The sequence below is a fragment of the Eleginops maclovinus genome, chromosome 2, assembly GCF_036324505.1.
Source record: "Eleginops maclovinus isolate JMC-PN-2008 ecotype Puerto Natales chromosome 2, JC_Emac_rtc_rv5, whole genome shotgun sequence".
NCBI classification, from domain to species: domain Eukaryota; kingdom Metazoa; phylum Chordata; class Actinopteri; order Perciformes; family Eleginopidae; genus Eleginops; species Eleginops maclovinus.
Genome location: NC_086350.1, coordinates 422,082 through 448,515, shown reverse-complemented (window position 1 = coordinate 448,515; position 26,434 = coordinate 422,082). Strand labels below are relative to the sequence as shown.

Here is a 26,434-nt window from a genome sequence, read left to right as displayed (position 1 = left end):
GTGTCTGCACAGGGTCTGCTGTACAGTGTCTGCACAGGGTCTGCACAGAGTCTGCGCTGCACAGGGTCTGCACAGAGTCTGCGCTGCACAGTGTCTGCACAGTGTCTGTGCTGCACAGTGTCTGTGCTGCACAGTGTCTGCGCTGCACAGTGTCTGCGCTGCACAGTGTCTGCACAGAGTCTGCGCTGCACAGAGTTTGCACTGCACAGTGTCTGCACAGAGTCTGCGCTGCACAGAGTTTGCACTGCACAGTGTCTGCACAGAGTCTGCGCTGCACAGTGTCTGCACAGTGTCTGCACAGTGTCCGCGCTGCACAGTGTCCGCGCTGCACAGTGTCCGCGCTGCACAGTGTCTGCACAGAGTCTGCGCTGCACAGAGTTTGCACTGCACAGTGTCTGCACAGAGTCTGCGCTGCACAGAGTTTGCACTGCACAGTGTCTGCACAGTGTCTGCGCTGCACAGTGTCTGCACAGAGTCTGCGCTGCACAGAGTCTGCGCTGCACAGAGTCTGCGCTGCACAGAGTCTGCACAGAGTCTGCGCTGCACAGTGTCTGCACAGTGTCTGCACATGTCTGCGCTGCACAGTGTCTGCGCTGCACAGTGTCTGCGCTGCACAGTGTCTGCGCTGCACAGTGTCTGCGCTGCACAGTGTCTGCGCTGCACAGTGTCTGCGCTGCACAGTGTCTGCGCTGCACAGTGTCTGCGCTGCACAGTGTCTGCGCTGCACAGTGTCTGCGCTGCACAGTGTCTGCGCTGCACAGTGTCTGCGCTGCACAGTGTCTGCGCTGCACAGTGTCAGTGTCGAGTTGGTGGGGTTGATATTGAACATCCTAAGACTCTAAAAGAGGAAGGTTTTAAAACATTATTAAACCACAGAAACACCGAGTACCGGTGGAGTAAACGAGTACCGGTGGAGTAAACGAGTACCGGTGGAGTAACCTAGTACCGGTGGAGTAACCTAGTACCGGTAGAGTAACCGAGTACCGGTAGAGTAACCGAGTACCGGTTAGTACCGGTAGAGTAACCGAGTACCGGTAGAGTACCAGAGTACCGGTAGAGTAACCGAGTACCAGAGTACCGGTGGAGTAAACGAGTACCGGTGGAGTAACCGAGTACCGGTGGAGTAACCGAGTACCGGTGGAGTAACCGAGTACCGGTAGAGTAACCGAGTACCGGTAGAGTAACCGAGTACCGGTAGAGTACCAGAGTACCGGTAGAGTAACCGAGTACCAGAGTACCGGTGGAGTAACTGAGTACCGGTGGAGTAACTGAGTACCGGTGGAGTAACTGAGTACCGGTGGAGTAACTGAGTACCGGTAGAGTAACTGAGTACCGGTAGAGTAACTGAGTACCGTAACTGAGTACCGGTAGAGTAACTGAGTACCGGTAGAGTAACTGAGTACCGGTAGAGTAACTGAGTACCGGTAGAGTAACTGAGTACCGGTAGAGTAACTGAGTACCGGTAGAGTACCGGTAGAGTAACTGAGTACCGGTAGAGTAACTGAGTACCGGTAGAGTAACTGAGTACCGGTAGAGTAACTGAGTACCGGTAGAGTAACTGAGTACCGGTAGAGTACCGGTAGAGTAACTGAGTACCGGTAGAGTAACTGAGTACCGGTGGAGTAACCGAGTACCGGTAGAGTAACTGAGTACCGGTAGAGTAACTGAGTACCGGTAGAGTACCGGAGGAGTAACCGAGTACCGGTGGAGTAACCGAGTACCGGTGGAGTAACCGAGTACCGGTGGAGTAACCGAGTACCGGTGGAGTAACCGAGTACCGGTGGAGTAACCGAGTACCGGTGGAGTAACCGAGTACCAGAGTACCGGTGGAGTAACCGAGTACCGGTAGAGTAACCGAGTACCGGTGGAGTAACCGAGTACCGGTAGAGTAACCGAGTACCGGTGGAGTAACCGAGTACCGGTGGAGTAACCGAGTACCTGAGTGCCGGTGGAGTAACTGAGTACCGGTGGAGTAACTGAGTACCGGTGAGTACCAGTGGAGTAACTGAGTACCAGTGGAGTAACTGAGTACCAGTGGAGTAACTGAGTACCGGTGGAGTAACTGAGTACCGGAGAGATTGTGTATGTGTGAGGATGTGTCACTCTGCATTAGTGTTGCACGGTGCACCGATACTAGAAAGGCATCGCGATATATCCTGCCGTTAAAAATGCAACGATTCCCCCATTTCATCAGTACCGGTACTTTAGGAGTGACATTGTTTTAATAAGAGCCGTATTTCCTGTGTGTGTTCTGCGCTCTGCTTCCACTCCCTGCAGCCGTGCCTGTGCCTCCCCTCTGTCATGCACGCTCTGGCTGTCGTATCATGTGACAAAACGAGAGCATGGCTGTAAGTGCGAGTAATGTTGCCGATGCGACTCGGCTTGTTGACAAAAAAGATGCAAGAAACGAAGTTCGGAAATATTGTGGTTACATCTCTGCTGACGGAGACACGCAGCTCTACATGATCACCGCTGCAGCTCTGCCCGCTGTGACGGGACCGGTGCACCGAGCAAAACACCTACTTCAAGTTAAAGACCTAACACACTTAACTATCTCATCTACAGCTGCAACGAGCTAAACGAGTTATTCATGTGCTTGTTCTTCACTGTCGGGTCACTCAGTACTGGATCATTGAGCTGCATGAGACGGATACGACTGGCTGTCAGGAGAGGTTAAAGTTCATGTAAACTTTTGAATAATGTAGTTCATCTACTATAAGTACTTTGTTTTTTTCCCTCCAGGTTGGAAATAAAGCACAATAATGACATTTAGGAAGGTTTCCCCTTTTTTAAGAAAAGTATCGAAATCGCAATTCTTGACTCGGTATCGAAACAAAAACGTTGGTATCGTGACAACAGAACTCTGCATGTTATCCAGAGTTTCTGTAGTCCAGCTCCTCACTGTTTTCAACACTCAGCCTTTTGAATGTTCCAGTTCATCAGAGCAGTAAACGTCAGGGACAATATTTAATCAATATTTTGAGTGTTTGTGATATTAATTAGAGGTTTTGATGGTGTGTTTGTTTTCTTCACAGGGCAGCACAGAGGGGTGGAGTCAGTCCCACAGCCAGGTGGTGGGTCATACAATCAATACATTTGTTATGTTTTGTAATATTCTTCTATTTAATACTATTTTTAAAAATGTTTGAAATATTTTCTTTTATTTTGAGTTAATATACATATTGTAATTACATCTGTTATGACTGTTTCTGAACCACCCCTCTGGAACAAATGTCCTGTATGTTAAACATTCTGATTTGAATAATAATAATTGAATGGTATAAACCATATTCAATACATCCTAATTTATTGTCATAATAAAGGGAAGTTGCATGTCACCTATTTAATGATAATAATAATACAAGTTTTAAAAAGTAATAAATGAGTTTCATAGAATCTAATTTAAATCTCTTTTTTAAACTGGTTTTATTTAAACAACTTTTTGATAATCACTCTGTAAATAATTCACTTAAATGAACCCCTTTCTGTTTCAGTAGTAATGTTTAGCTGTCAGGATCAGGTGATTAAAGTTATATACAAAATGTTATATATCATTCAAATCAGTGATCATGAAACATTTTATTCTCAAACACTAATTAGATTTTATTATTTAGATTTGAATTAATAAAAGATCTGTTAAATAAAGTTTGTTTGATTTAGTAATGTTCTAATTCTTAAATGTAGTACATTTAAATGAAGACTATTTGACGACTGAGCAATGTTTTTGTTTTCATTGATGATTATTCTGGAATATTTGTATTACACACAAACACACCGTTAATATTATAATAAGCCTTTGAATCTGTGGGTCGGATGCTGTTCTAGTTTCCTCCTCCTGTAGTAAATGAACATCAGTTTGTTCATAATAAAAGCATGTTGTCAGTGAAGTCATAATAATGTGTCTTCTTGTTTCAGCGGCACTTTAATGCTTCAGTTGGATGGTTTTCCTACTGGAGACGGTGTTAAGGTAAACCTATTATTATTATTAATAAATACCGTTTATTATTTTAAAATTCCTCAAGATTTATAAATGATCAAAACTGAATGACGGCAAATATTTACATTTTCTAACATTTGAATTATTGTTAGGATTGAATCTAAATATTATTTTTGCCAGAGTTTTGTCTTGTTCTTTTTAAAGGTAGCATTTTAGTACCGTCTTGTTATTGTCTTTGCTATTATCATATATGTTTTTGTATTATTAATATTATAGTTATTGTCTGTATTAAGTCTTCTTTTTAGTATTTTAATTATAACAAATGTCTTTTGATTCATTGTTGTAATAAAGTATCTTCAGAATTGTCCGATGCTTTACAAACCTAGCTGTAATAACACGTATAATATTTGCAGATGTAATCATTTATAGACTGTGATACATATTTGTAGTGGAGCTCCTGTGACCTTGTTTGACCTTCAAGGTGATTTATTAGTCAGCATCACACAGGAAGTCCTCATAGGGCTGCACCTTATTGTGTGTGTGTGTGTGTGTGTGTGTGTAGGCTGATCGATCAGCTGGCAGACTGACTGGATCTATGATGGAGCTGCAGACGCTACAGGAGGCTCTGAAGGTGGAGATCCAGATCCATCAGGTAAACACACACAGAGCTAATAAACACTCAGAGCAACACACAACCAACAAAAACGACAACTCAAGAAATCTCCTCTACCTGATGTTGTAAACATCCTGAACCCTTGTGACCTTTAGTGAGGGTTTCAATGGATGGAGGTGTTTGACCCTGTGAAGCTCATCCAATAAACCATAAGAGCTCGATGTTTCTGTCTTTAACCCCTTTATCTAAACCTGCACCTTCACATCGCCAGCTGGATGAATGGTTGTAAAAGAGCTCCTTCAGCTCCTGGACACTGCTTGGACTTTGAATAAAGTGCTGAAGTGAATTAAATTAGTAAATAAATCAGTATTATATATTATATGCAGTACTCAGATCCTCGGTAAAGATATAATACCACAGTCTAAAAATACTCAAGTAAAAGTACAAAAGTATGAGCATCAAAATCTACTTAAAGCACCAAAAGTAAAAGTGTATGTATATCAGTGTTTATAATTAGTGATGCATTCAGGTAACTAACACCAGGTCTCAGGCTCTCTGCCCCCTCTCTCTGGGGGGGTACGCCCTCAAACCAAAATGCAGATTTTCCTGTAAAATGTTAAAGTGCTGTCAGGAAACAATATCTGTCAGTCAGAAAGGGTTTAATGATTCCAGAGTTATGATGCTGAGGTCAGAGGTCGGGTCAGACGCAGAGACAGCTGTGTGTTTACGGAGCTCCGACGCCACGTTGTTGTTCCGTCATCTAAACGGGCGTCATGCTCTCCCCAGAACTTCAATATCTTGTAAACTAGATCAAAGCCAGAGACAGATCTACAGAGCCAGAGACAGGTCTACAGAGCCAGAGACAGATCTACAGAGCCAGAGACAGATCTACAGAGCCAGAAACAGGTCTACAGAGCCAGAGACAGGTCTACAGAACCAGAGACAGGTCTACAGAGCCAGAGACCGATCTACAGAGACAGAGACGAACCAGAGACAGCTTTACAGAGCCAGTCAGAGACAGCTTTACAGAGACAGAGACGAACCAGAGACAGATCTACAGAGACAGATTTACAGAGACAGATCTACAGAGCCAGAGACAGCTTTACAGAGACAGCTTTACAGAGACAGCTTTACAGAGACAGCTTTACAGAGCCAGTCAGAGACAGCTTTACAGAGCCAGTCAGAGACAGCTTTACAGAGACAGAGCCAGAGACCGCTTTACAGAGCCAGAGCCAGAGACAGCTTTACAGAGACAGAGCCAGAGACCGATCTACAGAGCCAGAGTCAGAGACAGCTTTACAGAGCCAGAGCCAGAGACAGCTTTACAGAGCCAGTCAGAGACAGCTTTACAGAGCCAGTCAGAGACAGCTTTACAGAGCCAGAGACAGCTTTACAGAGCCAGAGACAGCTTTACAGAGCCAGAGCCAGAGCCAGAGACAGCTTTACAGAGACAGAGACAGCTTTACAGAGCCAGAGACAGCTTTACAGAGCCAGAGCCAGAGACAGCTTTACAGAGACAGAGCCAGAGACCGATCTACAGAGCCAGAGCCAGAGACAGCTTTACAGAGCCAGAGCCAGAGACAGCTTTACAGAGACAGAGCCAGAGACCGATCTACAGAGACAGAGACAGCTTTACAGAGACAGAGACGAACCAGAGACAGCTTTACAGAGCCAGAGCCAGAGCCAGAGACAGCTTTACAGAGACAGAGCCAGAGACCGATCTACAGAGCCAGAGACAGCTTTACAGAGCCAGAGCCAGAGACAGCTTTACAGAGCCAGAGCCAGAGACAGCTTTACAGAGCCAGAGCCAGAGCCAGAGACAGCTTTACAGAGACAGAGCCAGAGACCGATCTACAGAGACAGAGACAGCTTTACAGAGACAGAGACGAACCAGAGACAGCTTTACAGAGCCAGAGACAGCTTTACAGAGACAGAGCCAGAGACCGATCTACAGAGACAGAGACAGAGACAGCTTTACAGAGCCAGAGCCAGAGACAGCTTTACAGAGCCAGAGCCAGAGACAGCTTTACAGAGCCAGAGCCAGAGACAGCTTTACAGAGCCAGTCAGAGACAGCTTTACAGAGCCAGAGCCAGAGACAGCTTTACAGAGCCAGAGCCAGAGACAGCTTTACAGAGACGGAGCCAGAGACCGATCTACAGAGACAGAGACAGAGACAGCTTTACAGAGCCAGTCAGAGACAGCTTTACAGAGCCAGAGCCAGAGACAGCTTTACAGAGCCAGAGACAGAGACAGCTTTACAGAGACAGAGCCAGAGACAGATCTACAGAGACAGAGACAGAGACAGCTTTACAGAGCCAGAGACAGAGACAGCTTTACAGAGCCAGAGCCAGAGACAGCTTTACAGAGCCGGAGCCAGAGACCGATCTACAGAGACAGAGACAGAGACAGCTTTACAGAGCCAGTCAGAGACAGCTTTACAGAGCCAGAGCCAGAGACAGCTTTACAGAGCCAGAGACAGAGACAGCTTTACAGAGACAGAGCCAGAGACAGATCTACAGAGACAGAGACGAACCAGAGACAGATTTACAGAGACAGATTTACAGAGACAGATTTACAGAGACAGATTTACAGAGACAGATCTACAAAGACAGATCTACAGAGCCAGAGACAGATCTACCGAACCAGAGACAGATCTACCGAACCAGAGACAGATCTACCGAACCAGAGACAGATCTACCGAACCAGAGACAGATCTACCGAACCAGAGACAGATCTACCGAACCAGAGACAGATCTACCGAACCAGAGACAGATCTACCGAACCAGAGACAGATCTACCGAACCAGAGACAGCTTTACAGAGACAGCTTTACAGAGACAGCTTTACAGAGACAGCTTTACAGAGACAGCTTTACAGAGACAGCTTTACAGAGACAGCTTTACAGAGACAGATCTACAGAGACAGATCTACAGAGACAGAGACAGCTTTACAGAGACAGAGACAGCTCTACGGAGCCAGAGACAGCTCTACGGAGCCAGAGACAGCTCTACGGAGCCAGAGACAGCTCTACGGAGCCAGAGACAGACAGATTTAGAGAGACAGAGACAGAGACATAGACATATCTACGGAGCCAGAGACAGACAGATTTACAGAGACAGACAGATTTACAGAGACAGATTTACAGAGACAGGGACAGCTCTACGGAGCCAGAGACAGACAGATTTAGAGAGACAGATTTAGAGAGACAGAGACAGATCTACTGAAAATATGAAGATATAGAAAACACACCATTTACAAAATACACATCCTGAAGGGGATATGGAGCCAGGTAAATACTGCAGGTGTTGATGATGGTAGATTTATGTTTATATGTTGCACAACTAGTCAGTTTGTTGTTGTATGGGGGGTCTACCGGGGGCCATGCTGGTTATAGAGTCTGACCGCTGCAGGAAGGAAGGACCTGCGGTATCTCTCCCTGAGACACCGCGGGTGACGCAGCCTGTCACTGAAGGAGCTGCACAGTGTGGAAAGGGTGTCCTGGAGGGGGGGGCACATTGTCCAGCAGGGAGGATTGGCGCCGTCTGAAATCCACCACCAGCTCTTTGGTGTTCCCTGCGTTGAGCTGGAGGTGGTTCCTCAGAGGATGAGGTCCTGTGTCAGCTCCCTGTACTCCCTGTACTCCCTGTCGTCCTCGTTGGAGATGAGCAGACGATGGCAGAGTCGTCAGAGAACTTCTGCAGGAGACAGGTCGGCGTGTTGTGGGGGAAGTCTGCAGTGTAGAGGGTGGTGCCAGCACCGTCCCCTGGGGGGCCCCCGTACTGCAGATTATGGTGTCTGATTGACACTCCCTGTTCCTCACGTACTGTGGACGGTCGGTGAGGTAGTCCAGGATCCAGGAGGTGAGGTGCTGATCCACCCCTGAGAGCTGCAGCTTGTCTCCCAGGAGAAATCAAAGATCCTCACAGGGCCCCCAGCCTTCTCCAGGTGGGAGAGGGACCTCTGCAGTAGGTAGATGACAGCGTCATCTAGCCTGACATCGGGGTGGTCCATCGATTGTCTCATAAGGGGCCGTCGGTGTCCAAAGACCAGCCTCTCCAGGGTCTTAATCCGCTGCGATGTCAGGGCCACCGATCGGTTGCTGTTGAAGTCCTTGGGTCGGGGGGTTCTTTGGCACGGGTACCACACAGGACGTCTTTACGGTAGTGGTACCCTCCCTTGCTTCAGGCTCAGGTTGAACAGAAACTCCACAATCCCAAACAGCTGGTCTACGCAGGATTTGAGGAGCCTTAAGCTGATGCCATCTGGACCTCTGCAGCTCCCTCCTCACCTGGTTCATCAGTGCCTCAGAATCACCTCATACCGTATGACTGTATATAACCCTGATAAGTACTAACTTTTTATACTGCCAGGTGTTCCCATCCGTTACAGCGCCTCATAGTGTTTGAGTTTAATGAGTCTGTATTCATAAATAAACCTGCTAAAGCAACTCGCGTTATCCAATACATGTAGTGAGTAGAAGCATATTACAATTAAAACACTCGTGTAAAGTATTAGGACCTCAAGCTACTACGGTTATCTAACACCACTGGGTACAAACTGTGTGCAATATATAATGAAGAAGTAGTGGTCCGGTTGATGACAGGCAGCAGGTTCAGGATGTGATATTCCTCTGGTCCGGAGCTCCTGGTTCTGCCCCCTGGCTGCAGTACTGCTCTGTGACCAGCAGGTGTCACACTGTGTTTCTTGACTGTCTCTTCTTCTTCTGCAGAAACTGGTCGCCCAGATGAAGCAGGACCCTCAGGTAACCCCCCTCCCATATGAATGTGCATTACACTAACCGTACCCCTCTGAAGAGCTGAGAGTGACGGTGTTTACCTTTCAGAACGCAGATCTGAAGAAGCAGCTCCACGAGCTACAGGCTAAGATCACAGCGCTCAGCGAGAAGCAGGTACGCCATCAATAATATTCAGATTCCTTCAGCAGAAAGACTCTGATGTCTTAACCCTTAAATGGTTTCTTCTGGATGGAGTCATCTGTCAGGCTATTGACTTTTTCTTTTGGAACTCTAAAGATACTCTGGCTCGTTTGATGGTTTCAACAAGGACGGATGTTATATTTCTGAAAGTGCATTTCAGAAATACTGTGCTCTCTTGCAGCACCTGAAGGGGCCTCGAAGCCAGTTTGGAAACAGGCTTTAAATCCTGCAGAATAAATGCGTGAAAATGGGATCCAGGTTTCACTCCCAGAGATCTTTATGAGTCAGATTGTTTTACTCTAAATCTTTCTCGCTGCACGTTGTGTTTGAGAGTTTTTATTTTTAACCTCTTTCAGCGAGCGTCCTATTTTTATCTCCTGCCTCTTCGTTTAAACCGATGAAACACTTTGTTCTTGCTGCAGATTACTGAGGAACAAACACACTTTCCTCTACTTTAAAGAGTCCTCTCCTGCTGATGTTCAGGTGTATATCAGTATGTAGAGTCTCTACTTTAAAGAGTCCTCTCCTGCTGATGTTCAGGTGTATGTCAGTATGTAGAGTCTCTACTTTAAAGAGTCCTCTCCTGCTGATGTTCAGGTGTATGTCAGTATGTAGAGTCTCTACTTTAAAGAGTCCTCTCCTGCTGATGTTCAGGTGTATATCAGTATGTAGAGTCTCTACTTTAAAGAGTCCTCTCCTGCTGATGTTCAGGTGTATATCAGTATGTAGTGTCTCTACTTTAAAGAGTCCTCTCCTGCTGATGTTCAGGTGTATATCAGTATGTAGAGTCTCTACTTTAAAGAGTCCTCTCCTGCTGATGTTCAGGTGTATGTCAGTATGTAGAGTCTCTACTTTAAAGAGTCCTCTCCTGCTGATGTTCAGGTGTATGTCAGTATGTAGAGTCTCTACTTTAAAGAGTCCTCTCCTGCTGATGTTCAGGTGTATATCAGTATGTAGAGTCTCTACTTTAAAGAGTCCTCTCCTGCTGATGTTCAGGTGTATATCAGTGTGTAGAGTCTCTACTTTAAAGAGTCCTCTCCTGCTGATGTTCAGGTGTATATCAGTATGTAGAGTCTCTACTTTAAAGAGTCCTCTCCTGCTGATGTTCAGGTGTATATCAGTATGTAGTGTCTCTACTTTAAAGAGTCCTCTCCTGCTGATGTTCAGGTGTATATCAGTATGTAGTGTCTCTACTTTAAAGAGTCCTCTCCTGCTGATGTTCAGGTGTATATCAGTATGTAGTGTCTCTACTTTAAAGAGTCCTCTCCTGCTGATGTTCAGGTGTATATCAGTATGTAGCGTCTCTACTTTAAAGAGTCCTCTCCTGCTGATGTTCAGGTGTATATTAGTGTGTAGTGTCTCTACTTTAAAGAGTCCTCTCCTGCTGATGTTCAGGTGTATATCAGTATGTAGCGTCTCTACTTTAAAGAGTCCTCTCCTGCTGATGTTCAGGTGTATATCAGTATGTAGAGTCTCTACTTTAAAGAGTCCTCTCCTGCTGATGTTCAGGTGTATATCAGTATGTAGTGTCTCTACTTTAAAGAGTCCTCTCCTGCTGATGTTCAGGTGTATATCAGTATGTAGCGTCTCTACTTTAAAGAGTCCTCTCCTGCTGATGTTCAGGTGTATATCAGTATGTAGAGTCTCTACTTTAAAGAGTCCTCTCCTGCTGATGTTCAGGTGTATATCAGTATGTAGAGTCTCTACTTTAAAGAGTCCTCTCCTGCTGATGTTCAGGTGTATATCAGTATGTAGAGTCTCTACTTTAAAGAGTCCTCTCCTGCTGATGTTCAGGTGTATATCAGTATGTAGTGTCTCTACTTTAAAGAGTCCTCTCCTGCTGATGTTCAGGTGTATATCAGTATGTAGAGTCTCTACTTTAAAGAGTCCTCTCCTGCTGATAACAGGAACCTCTGAACTCTGAGATTATTTTTAAGTCAAAACTTTTAAGATTTTGAGAAAAAAGTCGGAATTTTGAGAAGAAAATAAATGACATTACAGATTAAGGTGTTTTCAGAAGATCTCTGCTGATCTCCCCTCTTCTTCCTCCTCTTCCTCTCCTGCAGAAGAAGGTGGTGGAGCAGCTGAGGAAGGAGCTGATGGTGAAGCAGGAGCCGGAGGCAAAGCTGCACCTCCAGACTCCTGCAGGAGGAGAGGTGAAGCAGAGCCCTCAGCAGGTACACACACACACACACACACACACACACACACACACACACACACACACACACACACACACACACACACACACACACACACACACACACACACACACAGCCCTACCTCTCTGATCTCATATGTGCTGTTGTTTCTGCGCAGACGCTGACGGTGACGCCGCTCCTCACCTCCAAGACTCTACCTCTGGTGCTGAAGGCGGCGGCAGTGCCCCCCACCCTGCCCGGCACCATGCTGCAGCAGCGCCAACCCACCATCGCCGTGGTTACTGCAGCCATCACCAAACCCGACCTGCAGAGCGTGCCCATCAACCTGCAGGTGGCCGGCAAGCTGACCAATCAGAACGCAGAGCCTGTCAGGCTGGTGACCAAGAACGCCATGGTGGTAAGCCCCTCTCCCTCACCTGAGCGTTCACAGCTGTTGGGTTAATGATCCGCCGTCAGGGACGCGTCCATCGTTTCCAACCTCCGTCAAGACCTAACCTTGGGCGTGGTTAAATCTGAGCTGGGCTGGGACATCGACACGTGCGTCAGGGAGGGGAAAGGTGTCCCGGCTCTGAGGGATTCTTTTTCTGGAAAATAATAATCACAGGGCGCGGGGCCAGCGTGGCGGCCGCCAGCATCCGGCTCACCACTGGATCTCAGGAGACCTCGCGAGACATTTAGAGATGCTTTAGTCATCACAAGCAGCATGTTGACAATCAATCTAAAATAAGTCTTTAAAATCTAATAAATTAAATAAAGATTAAAAACCTATATATATTTTTAGTAATCAAACACTCTAAAATGGTCTTTGTGGTGGAAACTTCTGAAGCAATGGAGACGAAACTCAGAGAGACACTGGAGAGCAGGAACTTGATGGCAAACCCCTGTTGGGTTTGTTGGGAGTTACGGCCGGAGAATTGACAAGACATTTACTGTAGACACGAGTTGCCACAGCGGTTGCCAAACCAATTCTGAAGATCTGGACAATAGGAAGAGGTTTTAACTAGTTCCAAATGGATAATCAACCTTCTTCAAACGCCAGACTAATCAAGCTCAGACAATACGTTTGAGTTAAACTGTCATCTAGGTCACAAATAAGGTGTTTACCGGAGCATCTGTGTCCAGGTAAACTGGAGCTAGCTGTCCCTAAACAATAAAGCCAATATTAGGTCAGCGTGAGCTCGTACCCACTGTGGGAACAACAAGGCTTCAGAAGCCCAGGCTGCCCCTCCTTAATGAAGACAATAGCACCTGCAAGGCCGTACAGCCAGGTCAGAGGAGGACAGAGAGAAGAGATGCAAATGAGCTAAAGATTTACAAGCTTACACAAAATATTCCCTTAACAGTTTTCATCACACAGCCCTGCAGGATGTGACGATATCATAATTAATAAGGACTTTCCTATAAAATAATCCTATAGATATTTAAATATAAATCGAAAGTTGACCCTCAATAAAAACCCGACTTTTGATTTCTAACATCCAGTGAAATTACTAATCAGCTGTTTTTAGTACTGAGATTCAGCTTCTCAAAACAAATCCTCAGAGAATTGGATGAAATGATCACTGGATTTATCAATTCAAAAAAGATTGATAAAATGATTCAAATTTTAGACAAATAAATAAAAATAATGGTTTGAATAAAGATATCATGAAATAAATGTCTAAATAATGAGTCATTAATGCAGCTGGTTGCTAGCCTGTCCTCCAGAGGCGGTGATGCTGCTGCAGTGTTTGCTGATGTGTGTTTGAGCACAGATCCACCTCTCGTTGGTTTTGTCTCAGCTGCAGGCCACCACCGCCTCGGCCCAGCCAATCAAAGTTCCTCAGTTTGTCCCTCCTCCTAGACTGACGCCTCGACCCACCTATCAGCCACAGGTGCGTCCCTGTAAGCCCCGCCTCCCCCTAACCCGAGGCACAGCAAACACCATGCCTTGCTCCGCGGCACTAAAACAGTGTTTGCTCTGCGCTGCCTCTACTCATCTCCTCCTCTCGTTGTGCTTCTTATCATTTACTCCGACCTCAGGGTGTGTGTGTGTGTGTGTGTGTGTGTGTGTGTGTGTGTGTGTGTGTGTGTGTGTGTGTGTGTGTGTGTGTGTGTGTGTGTGTGTGTGTGTGTGTGTGTGTGTGTGTGTGTGTGTGTGTGTGTGTGTGTGTGTGTGTGTGTGTGTGTGTGTGTGTGTGTGTGTGTGTGTGTGTGTGTGTGTGTGTGTGTGTGTGTGTGTGTGTGTGTGTGTGTGTGTGTGTGTGTGTGTGTGTGTGTGTGTGTGTGTGTGTGTGTGTGTTCCTGCAGCTTCTTGGTATTTTGTGTTCCTGGCTGCTGGTGTGTTTTAACCCTTTCAGTGGAAACGTGTGGGTGAACTTCACTGTGCTGGGTAACCCCACTGGGAGCTCCTGTTACCCGTCAGTGCAGAGGAAATGATGAGGAAAACAAGCGTCAGGGATCAATGTCTAAAATGATGTTGAATATTCTCTGAGATTAAAGTGGAAGTTAATTAAGAAATACTCAGAAATGTAAGAAGATGTTAGATTGCCTGATAGGAAAATAAAAACGTATTTATTTATTTAGTGCACGTATAAGTTTAGTATAAACATTAGCCATTGTTTTTAGCATTAGCCACCCTGAGCCACAGCTCCTCAGTTGCGTCACCCAGCAGTGTCAGCTCCCCGGGGTTCTCTCTTCTGATTGGCTGTCTGCTGTCACCAGGTCCGGCCCAAACCGTCCCAGCCAGTCAACGTGCATATCGCCCCGGCGCCCCCCCCACCCATGATGGCGGCCCCCCAGCTGCTGCAGAGGCCCGTCATGTTGGCCACCAAGCTGTCGGCCTCACTGCCGTCGGCGGCGCCCATCCACCAGGTGCGCATCGTGAACGGGCAGCCGTGCAGCAAGAGCACCACGCTGACCGGCATCGTCATCACCGCACCGATGACCCCCCTCCCAACACGACTCGCCAACCCGGCCCTCGCACCCATCCTGACCCCCTCCCCAGCCAAGCCCATCCAGATCAGCAGCCTGAACTCCGAACCCAAGGTACCATTGTTGTGTTTATTACACAGCATGAGTCCTTAATGACTGTCTGCTGGTTGATTGATTTTTCTCCCCCCTCTTCTCAGCAGACTGTTAAACCCGGAGGCGGATCTGAGCAGAAGCTGGTGGTGAGCCTCCCTTCCTCATCCACCCCCCCATTGTGTCCCCCCGCCAGACCCAAGAGAGAGGACAACCCCGAGGTGTGTGGGGGGGGGACATTTATACTCTCCTTTATAGCCCAACATTAGCCTCCTTTAGCTTAGCGGTGGTGACGTGATGTCATGTGACCGTGCTGTAGTTCCTTTATAGCCCAACATTAGCCTCCTTTAGCTTAGCGGTGGTGACGTGAAGTCATGTGACCGTGCTGTAGTTCCTTTATAGCCCAACATTAGCCTCTTTAGCTTAGCGGTGGTGACGTGAAGTCATGTGACCGTGCTGTAGTTCCTTTATAGCCAACATTAGCCTCCTTTAGCTTAGCGGTGGAGACGTGAAGTCATGTGACCGTGCTGTAGTTCCTTTATAGCCCAACATTAGCCTCCTTTAGCTTAGCGGTGGTGACGTGAAGTCATGTGACCGTGCTGTAGTTCCTTTATAGCCCAACATTAGCCTCCTTTAGCTTAGCGGTGGTGACGTGATGTCATGTGACCGTGCTGTAGTTCTTTATAGCCCAACATTAGCCTCTTTTAGCTTAGCGGTGGTGACGTGAAGTCATGTGACCGTGCTGTAGTTCCTTTATAGCCCAACATTAGCCTCCTTTAGCTTAGCGGTGGTGACGTGAAGTCATGTGACCGTGCTGTAGTTCCTTTATAGCCCAACATTAGCCTCCTTTAGCTTAGCGGTGGTGACGTGAAGTCATGTGACCGTGCTGTAGTTCCTTTATAGCCCAACATTAGCCTCCTTTAGCTTAGCGGTGGAGACATGAAGTCATGTGACCGTGCTGTAGTTCCTCTATAGCCCAACATTAGCCTCCTTTAGCTTAGCGGTGGTGACCTGAAGTCATGTGACCGTGCTGTAGTTCTTTATAGCCCAACGTTAGCCTCCTTTAGCTTAGCGGTGGAGACGTGAAGTCATGTGACCGTGCTGTAGTTCCTTTATAGCCCAACATTAGCCTCCTTTAGCTTAGCGGTGGAGACGTGTAGTCATGTGACCGCGCTGTAGTTCCTTTATAGCCCAACATTAGCCTCCTTTAGCTTAGCGGTGGAGACCTGAAGTCATGTGACCGTGCTGTAGTTCCTTTATAGCCCAACATTAGCTGCCTTTAGCTTAGCGGTGGGGACGCAAACGTTTCTTTGACACAGATATTATTCGCTGACATAATCTAAAATCTCATTGAGAAATCCCATTGGACCAGGATGATGCTGCCTTCAGGGACCAACACAGGAATAGGACAGAGCAGTTCTGTTGTAGTATGATCAGACCCTCACTCCTCCCCAGCTTGGTCTTCTGCTGATGCTCTCTCTCTCTTCCAGAAACTGGCCTTCATGGTGTCTCTGGGCCTCGTCACACACGACCACCTGGAAGGTGAGTTTCTGTCCTCAGGTCTCGATGCTGCTGGAGCTTTCTGGATTCATACTCTCATGTTTCTGTGCAGAAATCCAGAGCAAACGGCAGGAGAGGAAGAGGAGAACGACGGCCAACCCGGTGTACAGCGGCGCTGTGTTCGAACCCGAGGTACACACACCTTAAAAACCTCCCGTGGGATCTGTACACTCATTACCTTATCTCCCGAAGTCTCACCTGACTGACATTTTGCAGACCTGAACGGATGGTCTGATTTAACTGACGTCAGTGGAAGAGCCTCCATTGGGGGGGTCACATTTCATTAATTTACCTCTAATGTTTTGTTTGTTTCAGAGGAAAAAGAGTGCAGTGAGTTACCTGAACAGCCCTCTGCACCAAGGGACCAGGAAGAGAGGTCCGTATGATCTATACCGATGTACAGATTTATACACCTGACTACAGAGGCAGCTCAGTAACAGAAGCACTTTCACTTGCTCAGTAGAATACAAACCCATTTCTGACTCTAATAATAATAATATCTGCTGTAACCCCCCCCCCCCCCCCCCCTGGCTGCTACTCCCTGTTTCCTGTCGCTCCTCTTAAAGCTGGATTTATACTTATATTACGGCTCTGATTTTAAAAATACAAATATTTACAAATAGGAAATATGAAGCTTTTTCTGTCAGACCAGAGTCAAAAATATAGGAGATGTATAATAAATAAGAAGTACGGTATTTCCCGGACTACAAGGCGCACCTGAATATTAGCCGCACCGGACTATAAGCCGCAGGGTTCAAAGCTTGTGCAAAAAGTAGCGGCTTATAGTCCGGAAATTACGGTACTCGTCTTGCTCTTGCTAATCTAGTCTCTTTTTCACGCTAATTCGTACGGCACTACTTTGCCTGGCGGACGGACATGTGACCAACATACCACTCTTTTCCCCCGTGACTGTGTGTCTGATCACATGCCCTTCCGCCAGGCAAAGTAGTGCCTTACAACAGCGGAACAAACCAAAACAAAACCTCTTACGATATCACAAATCATGAAAACTCCAGAGAAAAGCCGCACCGGACTATAAGCCGCAGGGTTCAAAGCTTGGGCAAAAAGTAGCGGCTTATAGTCCGGAAATTACGGTAACTGTAAAGTGAAGATCCTTAAACAGTAATTACATCATTTATTAACATTGTATTGATAAATAATTTATCTATAATTCATTCAAGTTATTATTTGCTGTAGTCTGAGTTCTTAAAAAATATGAATAGTAAATGTCTTGTGTTGATAAAGTCATTTTATCTTTTACTTTGAAAAAGTGATAGCGTATATATTATGAAGAAATGACAATTGATATATTATATTTTGATTAAAAATACATGTTTGTTATAATATATTTAATGATAAATAAAGATATATTTTATTTTGGAAAAAGTCAACAGACCTTGTGTAGAAATAATGATAAGTATATATTTAGTTAAAAAAATGATATATATTTGTTTTATTGATGAAGAAATAATATATTATTTATTTTAAAATATATTTATTATTTTGATAAAGTCTATCAAATACCGGTAAAATAAGAATGATGTATTGGGTATTGTTTTTTAAAAGCATAAATCCGGTTGAACCTCACACCTGCTCTGAGATTTTTTGAAAGGCACTCTGAGAATTGTAGTATATTCCCTAGCTGAGTGTTTGTATTATTATATTCAGAATTAGACTTTATATATCTCTTCAGTGACTCTTGTGAATTTGGGGAATAACCTGACTAACTGTTCCACAGCTCAGTGAACTCTAACCTCTCACAGATCTTTGACCATCACCTGAACTCTAAATGAACAGAATCTCTCAGGTTCATCACGCCTCCGACAGAGAGCTGCAGCCTCCTCTTCCTCGTGGTCAAACTAGTTTCTAACTTTATAAATATAAATAATATGAAGAGCTATGTTAACGCTCTTCTCCAATAATACACAAGCCTTTGGAGCTTATAACATAAACGTATAAAATAAAAGATGTTTGAAAGATCAGAAGCTATGTGCAATAAAAACAATATGATAAAAAAGAACCGAGTAGTGAAAACATTAATATAGAAAATAACTTTTATTAGAAAGCAATACAAATGTTTATGAAAATGTAAGACATTGAAGGAAAAAGCAATAATACAAAAATCACACAAATATTTAAACAGTAGTGAAAAAAATTCTATTCAGATAAGTAATATAAAACAATGAAACAAGTCAGAGTAGAAAGTGCAATAATGTAAAACATATATATTCAAACATAAGAATTTAAAGTAGAAGTGTGATTCTCTGGAAGAAAGGATTGTGTTTAAATGTGTAGACGGATGTTCCTGCGGACCTCAGACCGGCTGAGTAGAGGTTGTTGCTCTGTAAGCAGGACGCCCTGTGAGGCTGCACATCTGATCACATGACGGAGGCGTGTTGAATCTGACACGCTGCAGCCGTTCTTCAGCACTAACACTGCTGTCTGTGCTTTGACTCCTCTTCCTCCCTCCCTGCCACCCCCTCCCCCGCCTCACGCTAGCCAACGAAGACTCCCTTTCCAAGGTATGTCATACGGACTGTGTTTGTGTTTGCTTTCTCCCCCCTCTCCATCTTTCTTTTTCTTTGTTTTTCCGTCTTTGTTGTCTGTCTCATTTCACCCAGGTCGCCCTCCTAAATACAGCGGTGTCCCGGAGCTGGGCAGCCTCACCCCGACCTCCCCCTCCAGCCCTGTCCGCCCCCCCCCACTGCCCAGCCCCGGCTCTGGGGATGTAAGTAACGAGGGGGGAGACGAGGGAGAAACCCTGTCACACACTTACAGGCCCGGCAGCTCCGTCACCTCCACACACTCATCACTCTGTTGTCTCCATGATTATCATCCACCATGGTTTTACTTTCAGCCTTACAAAGTGAACAGCGTCCTGTAGGTCTCCAGAGTGGGAATCCACCCCCAGAACTATCACTTATACCTTAGTTACACGCCCCCCGCCAAACCCTGTGTTCTCTCTCAGGCCTCCACGGGGACCAAGGGTCAGAAGATGTAGAAAAGTCCTGAAGGATTTACCCCTGAACTGGTTTCTCCCTGGGGGAGGCAGTCCTGTCACAGGCTGTGTGCGAGAGTGAAGTCGGTGTAATAACAGCGTGTTATGGGGGGTCATACAAGGGGCAATACAGGGGTCATACAGGGGTAATAGCAGTGTAACATAGGGGTGTAATATTGGTGTTACATGGGTGTAATGTGGGTCTTTTTAAAGTAAATTTCACTTGAAAATAAAAATAAAATATTCAAAAAACTACAATTCTGACACGCAGACGTTACGAATTAATGGTGCGAATATAAAGAGAAGCGTTAGAAAATAAAGGAGAAATAGTCTCGAAATAAAACAGAAGGAAAGTACATTGTGTGAAGAAGTAAACTTAAGTTTGTCGTCTTCTATGTGTCTTGACTCTTGGTTCACCACTGAGGCGAAGTCTTCAGAGTTCACGTTGGGGGGGGGGGGGGGGGAGAAACTGAAACACAGGATCATTTGGGGGTGTTTCCCTTTAATTACCACTCAGAACACATTCTAACTCCCAGTAACCCTTTGTGTGGGCTCAGAAACTAAACACCATATCCATGAGATATTAAACTAAACCTCAAGATCATGGTGCGCCCCCCCCCTGCCTCTGCGTGGTGGGGCTCCGCTGGAAACTGATTGGTCCAATTCTTCCTCACAGGGAGACATCCATGAGGATTTCTGCACTGTGTGCAGACGCAGTGGCCAGTTGCTCATGTGCGACACGTGTTCACGTGTGTTTCACCTGGACTGCCTGGACCCTCCCCTGAAAACCATTCCTAAAGGCATGTGGATCTGTCCAAAATGTCAAGATCAGGTAACCACAGCACCGCAGCCGTGACTGATCCCAGGTCAGAATGCCCCGCTGCAGAGCTCCAGGCTCCGGCACACCTCCGGCACCAGGACCTCCGGCAGAAATCCACGTGTTAGGGCGGAGAATCTCGTGTTAGGGTGGTGCAGCATCACTTGTTAAGGGGGTGGAGAATCACGCATTAGGGTGGTGAAGAATGACCTGTGAGGAGGGTGGAGCTTCACCTGTGAGGGTGGATGAGCATCAGCTGTGAGGGTGGTGGATAATCACCTGTTAGGGTGGTGGAGAATCACCTGTTAGGGGGGGTGCAGCATCACGTGTTAAGGTAGTGGAGAATCACCTTTGAGGGTTATGGAGAATCACTTGTGAGGGTGGTGGAGAATCACTTGTGAGGGTGGTGCAGCATCACCTGTTAGGGGGGTGCAGCATCACCTGTTAGGGGGGTGCAGCATCACCTGTTAGGGGGGTGCAGCATCACCTGTTAGGGTGGTGGAGAATCACCTGTTAGGGTGGTGGAGAATCACCTGTTAGGGGGGTGCAGCATCACGTGTTAGGGGGGTGCAGCATCACCTGTTAGGGGGGTGCAGCATCACCTGTTAGGGTGGTGGAGAATCACCTGTTAGGGTGGTGGAGAATGGCCTGTTAGGGTGGTGCAGCATCACCTGTTAGGGGGGTGCAGCATCACCTGTTAGGGGGGTGCAGATCACCTGTTTGGGGTGGGAGAATCACCTGTTAGGGGGGTGCAGCATCACCTGTTAGGGGGGTGCAGCATCACCTTTTAGGGGGTTTGCAGCATCACTGTTAGGGGGTGCAGCATCACGTGTTAGGGGGGTGCAGATCACGTTAGGGGGGTACAGAATGACCTGTTAGGGGGTGCAGCATCACCTGTTGGGTGGAGTGGACTGCAGGGTGGTGCACATCAGGTTAGGGGGTGCAGCATCACTGTTAGGTGGTGGAGAATCACCTGTTAGGGGGTGGCAGCATCACCTGTTAGGGTGGGTGCAGCATCAGGTGTTGGGGGGCAGCATCACCTGTTAGGGGGTGCAGATCACCTGTTAGGGTGGGCAGCATCACCTGTTAGGGGGGTGCACATCAGTGTTAGGGGGTGCAGCATCACCTGTTAGGGGGGTGCAGCATCACCTGTTAGGGGGGTGCACATCACCTGTTAGGGGTGGTGCAGCATCAGGTGTTAGGGGGGTTCCAACATCAGGTGTTAGGGGGGTTCCGACATCAGGTGTTAGGGTGGTGCAGCATCAGGTGTTAGGGGGGTTCCAACATCAGGTGTTAGGGTGGTGCAGCATCAGGTGTTAGGGGGGGTTCCAACATCAGGTGTTAGGGTGGTGCAGCATCAGGTGTTAGGGTGGTGCAGCATCAGGTGTTAGGGGGGTTCCAACATCAGGTGTTAGGGTGGTGCAGCATCAGGTGTTAGGGGGGTGCAGCATCAGGTGTTAGGGGGGTGCAGCATCAGATGTTAGGGTGGTGCAGCATCAGGTGTTAGGGGGTTCCAACATCAGGTGTTAGGGTGGTGCAGCATCAGGTGTTAGGGGGTTCCAACATCAGGTGTTAGGGTGGTGCAGCATCAGGTGTTAGGGGGGTGCAGCATCAGGTGTTAGGGGGGGTTAGGGGGGTGCAGCATCAGGTGTTAGGGTGGTGCAGCATCAGGTGTTAGGGGGGTTCCAACATCAGGTGTTAGGGTGGTGCAGCATCAGGTGTTAGGGGGGTTCAACATAGGTGTTAGGGGGAGGTCCGACATCAGGTGTTAGGGTGGAGCAGCATCAGGTGTTAGGGGGGTTCAGCATCAGGTGTTTTAGGGTGGTGCAGCAACAGATGTAGGGGGGTTCAGCATCAGGTGTTAGGGTGGTGCCAGCATCAGGTGTTAGGGTGGTGCAGCATCAGGTGTTAGAGGGGGGTTCCACCATCAGGTGTTAGGGTGGTGCAGCATCAGGTGTTAGGGGAGAGGTGGCAGCATCAGGGGTTGGGGGGTGCGGCATCAAGTTGTTAGGGTGGTTTGCAGCATCAGGTTGTTTAGGGGGTTCCAACATCAGGTGTTTAGGGTGGTGCCTAGGCATCAGGTGGTTAGGGGGGAGGTTCAACATAGGTGTTAGTGTGGTGCAGCATCAGGTGTTATGGGGGTGCAGCATCAGGTGTTAGGGGGGTTAGGGGGTGCAGCATCAGGTGTTAGGGTGGTTCCAGCATCAGGTGTTAGGGTGGTTCCAACATCAGGTGTTAGGGTGGTGCAGCATCAGGTGTTAGGGGGTGCAGCATCAGGTGTTAGGGGTGGTGCAGCATCAGGTGTTAGGGTGGTGCAGCATCAGGTGTTAGGGTGGTGCAGCATCAGGTGTTAGGGGGGTGCAGCATCAGGTGTTAGGGTGGTGCAGCATCAGGTGTTAGGGTGGTGCAGCATCAGGTGTTAGGGTGGTGCAGCATCAGGTGTTAGGGGTGGTGCAGCATCAGGTGTTAGGGGGGTGCAGCATCAGGTGTTAGGGGGGTGCAGCATCAGGTGTTAGGGGGGTGCAGCATCAGGTGTTAGGGGGGTGCAGCATCAGGTGTTAGGGTGGTGCAGCATCAGGTGTTAGGGTGGTGCAGCATCAGGTGTTAGGGTTAGGGTGGTGCAGCATCAGGTGTTAGGGTGGTGCAGCATCAGGTGTTAGGGGGGTGCAGCATCAGGTGTTAGGGGGGTGCAGCATCAGGTGTTAGGGTGGTGCAGCATCAGGTGTTAGGGGGGTGCAGCATCAGGTGTTAGGGTGGTGCAGCATCAGGTGTTAGGGGGGTGCAGCATCAGGTGTTAGGGGGGTGCAGCATCAGGTGTTAGGGGGGTGCAGCATCAGGTGTTAGGGTGGTGCAGCATCAGGTGTTAGGGTGGTGCAGCATCAGGTGTTAGGGTGGTGCAGCATCAGGTGTTAGGGGGTGCAGCATCAGGTGTTAGGGGGGTGCAGCATCAGGTGTTAGGGTGGTGCAGCATCAGGTGTTAGGGTGGTGCAGCATCAGGTGTTACAAAAATCATGCGTTTAAAGTGGAACGCAACATTAGCATATTGCTAGCTACCCTTAGCTAACCAATAGCTGCGTACGGTGACGGGGTAACGAGGTTAAACATGTATTGTTTGGGTTATTTAAACGAATGGTCGCGTGCCTTCTCGATGAGGCTTCCTGGCTTTCAGTCCGTTCGTCTGTAAAGCAGTAAAAGGTCTGTCGGAGGAGGTGGGCCCCAGCCTGGAGCTCTACAGCCAGACCCCTCAAGTCCCGAGTCCCAATCAGAGCCACTAGCTTCACTAGACTGTAAAATGTGCTGTCCTGAACTTTAGGACTGTTCAATCCTTTGTAAGCACACACATGATGCAGTATTGTTTTTTTGTGCTTCTGTCCCATTCATTGTGTCAGTAAAGACCTCACACCCATCCACTCCATTGCTTTTCCTTTCGTCAGCCTCACCGCAAGGTGGCGGCTAGTTTCCCTCAAATGTTTTCCACGTCTCGGCCTCTTTGACAACTGCCAGCTTCTCTTTGCAGATCCTGAAGAAAGAGGAAGCCATTCCCTGGCCCGGCACTCTGGCTATCGTTCACTCCTACATCGCCTACAAAGAAGGTAACGTCAGATTGTTTACTCTGTCCGACATCACCTGGTACGACCGCTAATATTTTTTATGAAACCAGCATCATTAACGCAGACTAGGGTCATATCAAAACACAATCGCAGTGTTCGATTTGACCAAGTTGATCAAGTAATTGAAACATTTGGAGAATCCTCTAAACAGCCTCATGATTTGTTGAAGCAGACCTGAGGGTTTGTAAATCAAGTATTATAAACCCTATTTAATCATATCGTAGTGCAGAGGTCTTCAACAGGGGGGTCGCGACCCCCAGGGGGTCCGCGGAGGTACTGCAGGGGGGTCGCGAAATCTTTGGTTGATTAGACAATTTTTTATATATATATTTTTTTTACAAACCGTTTTTTTCCCACAAATTGCAATGTCTTTAAATGCACAACACAAATCCAAAATATTATAGCGAACGGAAAAATGGAGGCAGATGTGCCAATCACGAGGCCGTGTGACACACGCTGGCTCATAGACATAATATTATGTCTATGCGCTGGCTCTGTCAGGTTCCCCGTGATTGGACGAGAGCCTATTCAGGCCCCAGTTTACTGAAGACCCAGACACAGGGAGGCACGCAGCGACATTATTGAGAAGACCATACATATAAAATGGATCGTTTTGTAACTCGAGCGAAAAAATCAACAAGCACAAGCGAGATACCATCCACCAGTGAACATGCAAGTGACGAGGCAGAACCTGCTGCGCCTGCAGATGTTGCAGCTAATAAGGGTAAGCGCAAAAGGGAGAAGACACGAAAATATTCAGATCATTATCTGAAGTTCGGGTTTACCTTTAAGGAGACAGATGGCATTGAGTTTCCAATGTGTGTCATTTGCTCTACTGTTCTTTCAAATGAATCTATGAAGCCATCAAAGCTGCAGCGTCACTTGGAGACAACACACAGCCACTTAAAAGACAAACCTGTTGAATACTTCCAAGCTAGCCTCAAATCCCTCCAAGGTCAACAGACATTGATCAGAAAATCAGCCAAAGTTGGGGAGCCACAACCTATCTTTGCGAAAGTGGATTTTCCTCACTGACTTACTTGAAAAACAAATACAGGTCAAGGCTGCAGCCTGAGGCTGATATGACCCTCTGCCTGACAACCTCCATCCGTCCAAGGCTGGATCAGCTGTGTGCTGCTCATCAGGGTCAGACATCTCACTGATGTGAGAGTACGTGTGCCATCCACAGATGGTTTGAGGATTCATTGTCCCATCTACATGCATGTTTAGTGTTAAAATCTCATAGCTCAGTGTTTGTTCATAAATGGCAGTGGTACGGCCACACTGTACCTTGCACTTGTTTAAAATAAAAACATGAATATATTAACCTGTGTATTATTTGAATAGCTTAGTATTGAATGTACAATAACAGTATCTATGTTTACACACTGCACTAGGCCCCGTTTAATATAAAACACAATTGTATGCCATATTAATAGTAGGGGGTCCCTGCTCCAACTCTCCATCAGTTTGGGGGTCCCTGGCCTGAAAAACGTTGAAGACCCCTGTCGTAGTGGATTAGACACCTTTTTTAATTCTGTTCAGTCAACAATAACAACAACGGTAACCAGGAAAACAACTGATTTACTGCCTAGTTTGGGTTTTTGTTTGACCAAGATTCAACTGAAATGGCCAGACTTTAGTTAATTAAAACAAAGATATGACAGAAACTACCTCAGGACAAAGTGCTGAGGGTTCTCTAGAGATTAACCGTTGTTTGTCTGTGCTGCAGCTAAAGAAGAGGAGAAACAGAAGCTGATGAAGTGGAGTTCTGAACTGAAACTGGAGCGAGAGCAGCTGGAGCTCAGAGTCAAACAGCTCAGCAACTCCATAACGGTAAGAAACACACAGCAAAAAAACGAGCTTTTAAGAATCAGTGGTGTAAACATCTGTCTCTCTCTCCTATCAGAAATGCATGGAGAACAAAAACACGATCCTGGCTCGGCAGAAAGACATGCATCTGTCCCTGGAGAAAGTCAAGCACCTAATCCGCCTCATCCAAGCTTTCAACTTCAACCAGGCTCTGACGAAGGCCGGCGGTAAGGAGGACGTCCAGGTCTCTGCTGCCATCCTCTCTGAAGCTGCACCAGAAGCTAACTCTGTAGAGAAAGAGAGGGCTGAGAGCTCCTGCACCCCCAACACCACCATCAACACCACCATCAACATCCCCAACACCAGCAGTAACAGTGACACTGGTGGAGACGACAAACAAGAGCAGCCCGGAGCGGTGGGGAACAGCCAGGCAGCCGGAGACACCGAGAGCCAGGCTGTCCTAGAGGCCGGCGCAGAGCTAACAGAAAACACTCCAGCTGGAGGGGGGGGGCGCAGGCCAGGCAGGTGATGGTTCAGGGGGAGGGGGTGTGGCTGGGACGGGTGGTGAGGCTGGGGGAGGCAGCAACTCGACCTCTGCCCTGCAGGTGGATGCTGTGTCCGACCCTGAGACTGAGGCTGCCCAGGTGGTTGACCTTCCCGCTCCCTCGGGGACCATAACGGCCACCCCCACCACCAATGGAACCAACGGGACAACCGACCCGCCGGCCCCCGACCCCCGGAGCCCCCACCACAGGAGCCCCGACCACAGAGGCCCCGACCCCCGGAGCCCGGACCACAGAAGTCCCGACCCCTGGAGCCCCGCAGGAACCTGCACCACCAACACCCATTCTGAGAACAAGATGGCTGGCGCCCCTCCTCCAGAGACGGCGGTGGAGAAGAAGCAGGAGGAGATCAGTGACGACAGCAGCAACAACAACAAAACCTCAGAACCCTCCCAGCATTCTTTGCCGGCTCTCGTCAGCAG

The 26,434-nt window shown here is 47.5% G+C and overlaps 1 protein-coding gene across 7 annotated transcripts in view; it reads left to right on the top strand.

Moving 5' to 3' along the window:
* phf21ab (PHD finger protein 21Ab) overlaps positions 1-26,108 on the top strand; it is a 27,611-nt gene extending 1,503 nt beyond the window's left edge. The window contains exons 2-19 of one of the 7 annotated variants that reach the window (XM_063903849.1): positions 3,036-3,074; positions 3,916-3,967; positions 4,500-4,589; positions 9,280-9,312; positions 9,394-9,459; positions 11,553-11,663; positions 11,806-12,045; positions 13,430-13,522; positions 14,352-14,675; positions 14,762-14,800; positions 16,142-16,193; positions 16,264-16,343; positions 16,527-16,587; positions 18,833-18,939; positions 19,886-20,041; positions 23,544-23,619; positions 25,370-25,473; positions 25,547-26,108. In XM_063903849.1, coding sequence (XP_063759919.1) covers positions 3,926-3,967; positions 4,500-4,589; positions 9,280-9,312; positions 9,394-9,459; positions 11,553-11,663; positions 11,806-12,045; positions 13,430-13,522; positions 14,352-14,675; positions 14,762-14,800; positions 16,142-16,193; positions 16,264-16,343; positions 16,527-16,587; positions 18,833-18,939; positions 19,886-20,041; positions 23,544-23,619; positions 25,370-25,473; positions 25,547-25,978 — 2,106 coding nt within the window. In that variant the 5' untranslated portion in view covers positions 3,036-3,074; positions 3,916-3,925 and the 3' untranslated portion in view covers positions 25,979-26,108. Of the gene's footprint in view, positions 1-3,035; positions 3,075-3,915; positions 3,968-4,499; positions 4,590-9,279; positions 9,313-9,393; positions 9,460-11,552; positions 11,664-11,805; positions 12,046-13,429; positions 13,523-14,351; positions 14,676-14,758; positions 14,873-16,141; positions 16,194-16,263; positions 16,344-16,526; positions 16,588-18,832; positions 18,940-19,885; positions 20,042-23,543; positions 23,620-25,369; positions 25,474-25,546 lie in introns of those variants that run through there. The other 6 variants (XM_063903840.1, XM_063903829.1, XM_063903868.1 and 3 more) reach the window with 6 other exon arrangements.
* Positions 26,109-26,434: the final 326 nt, after the last annotated feature.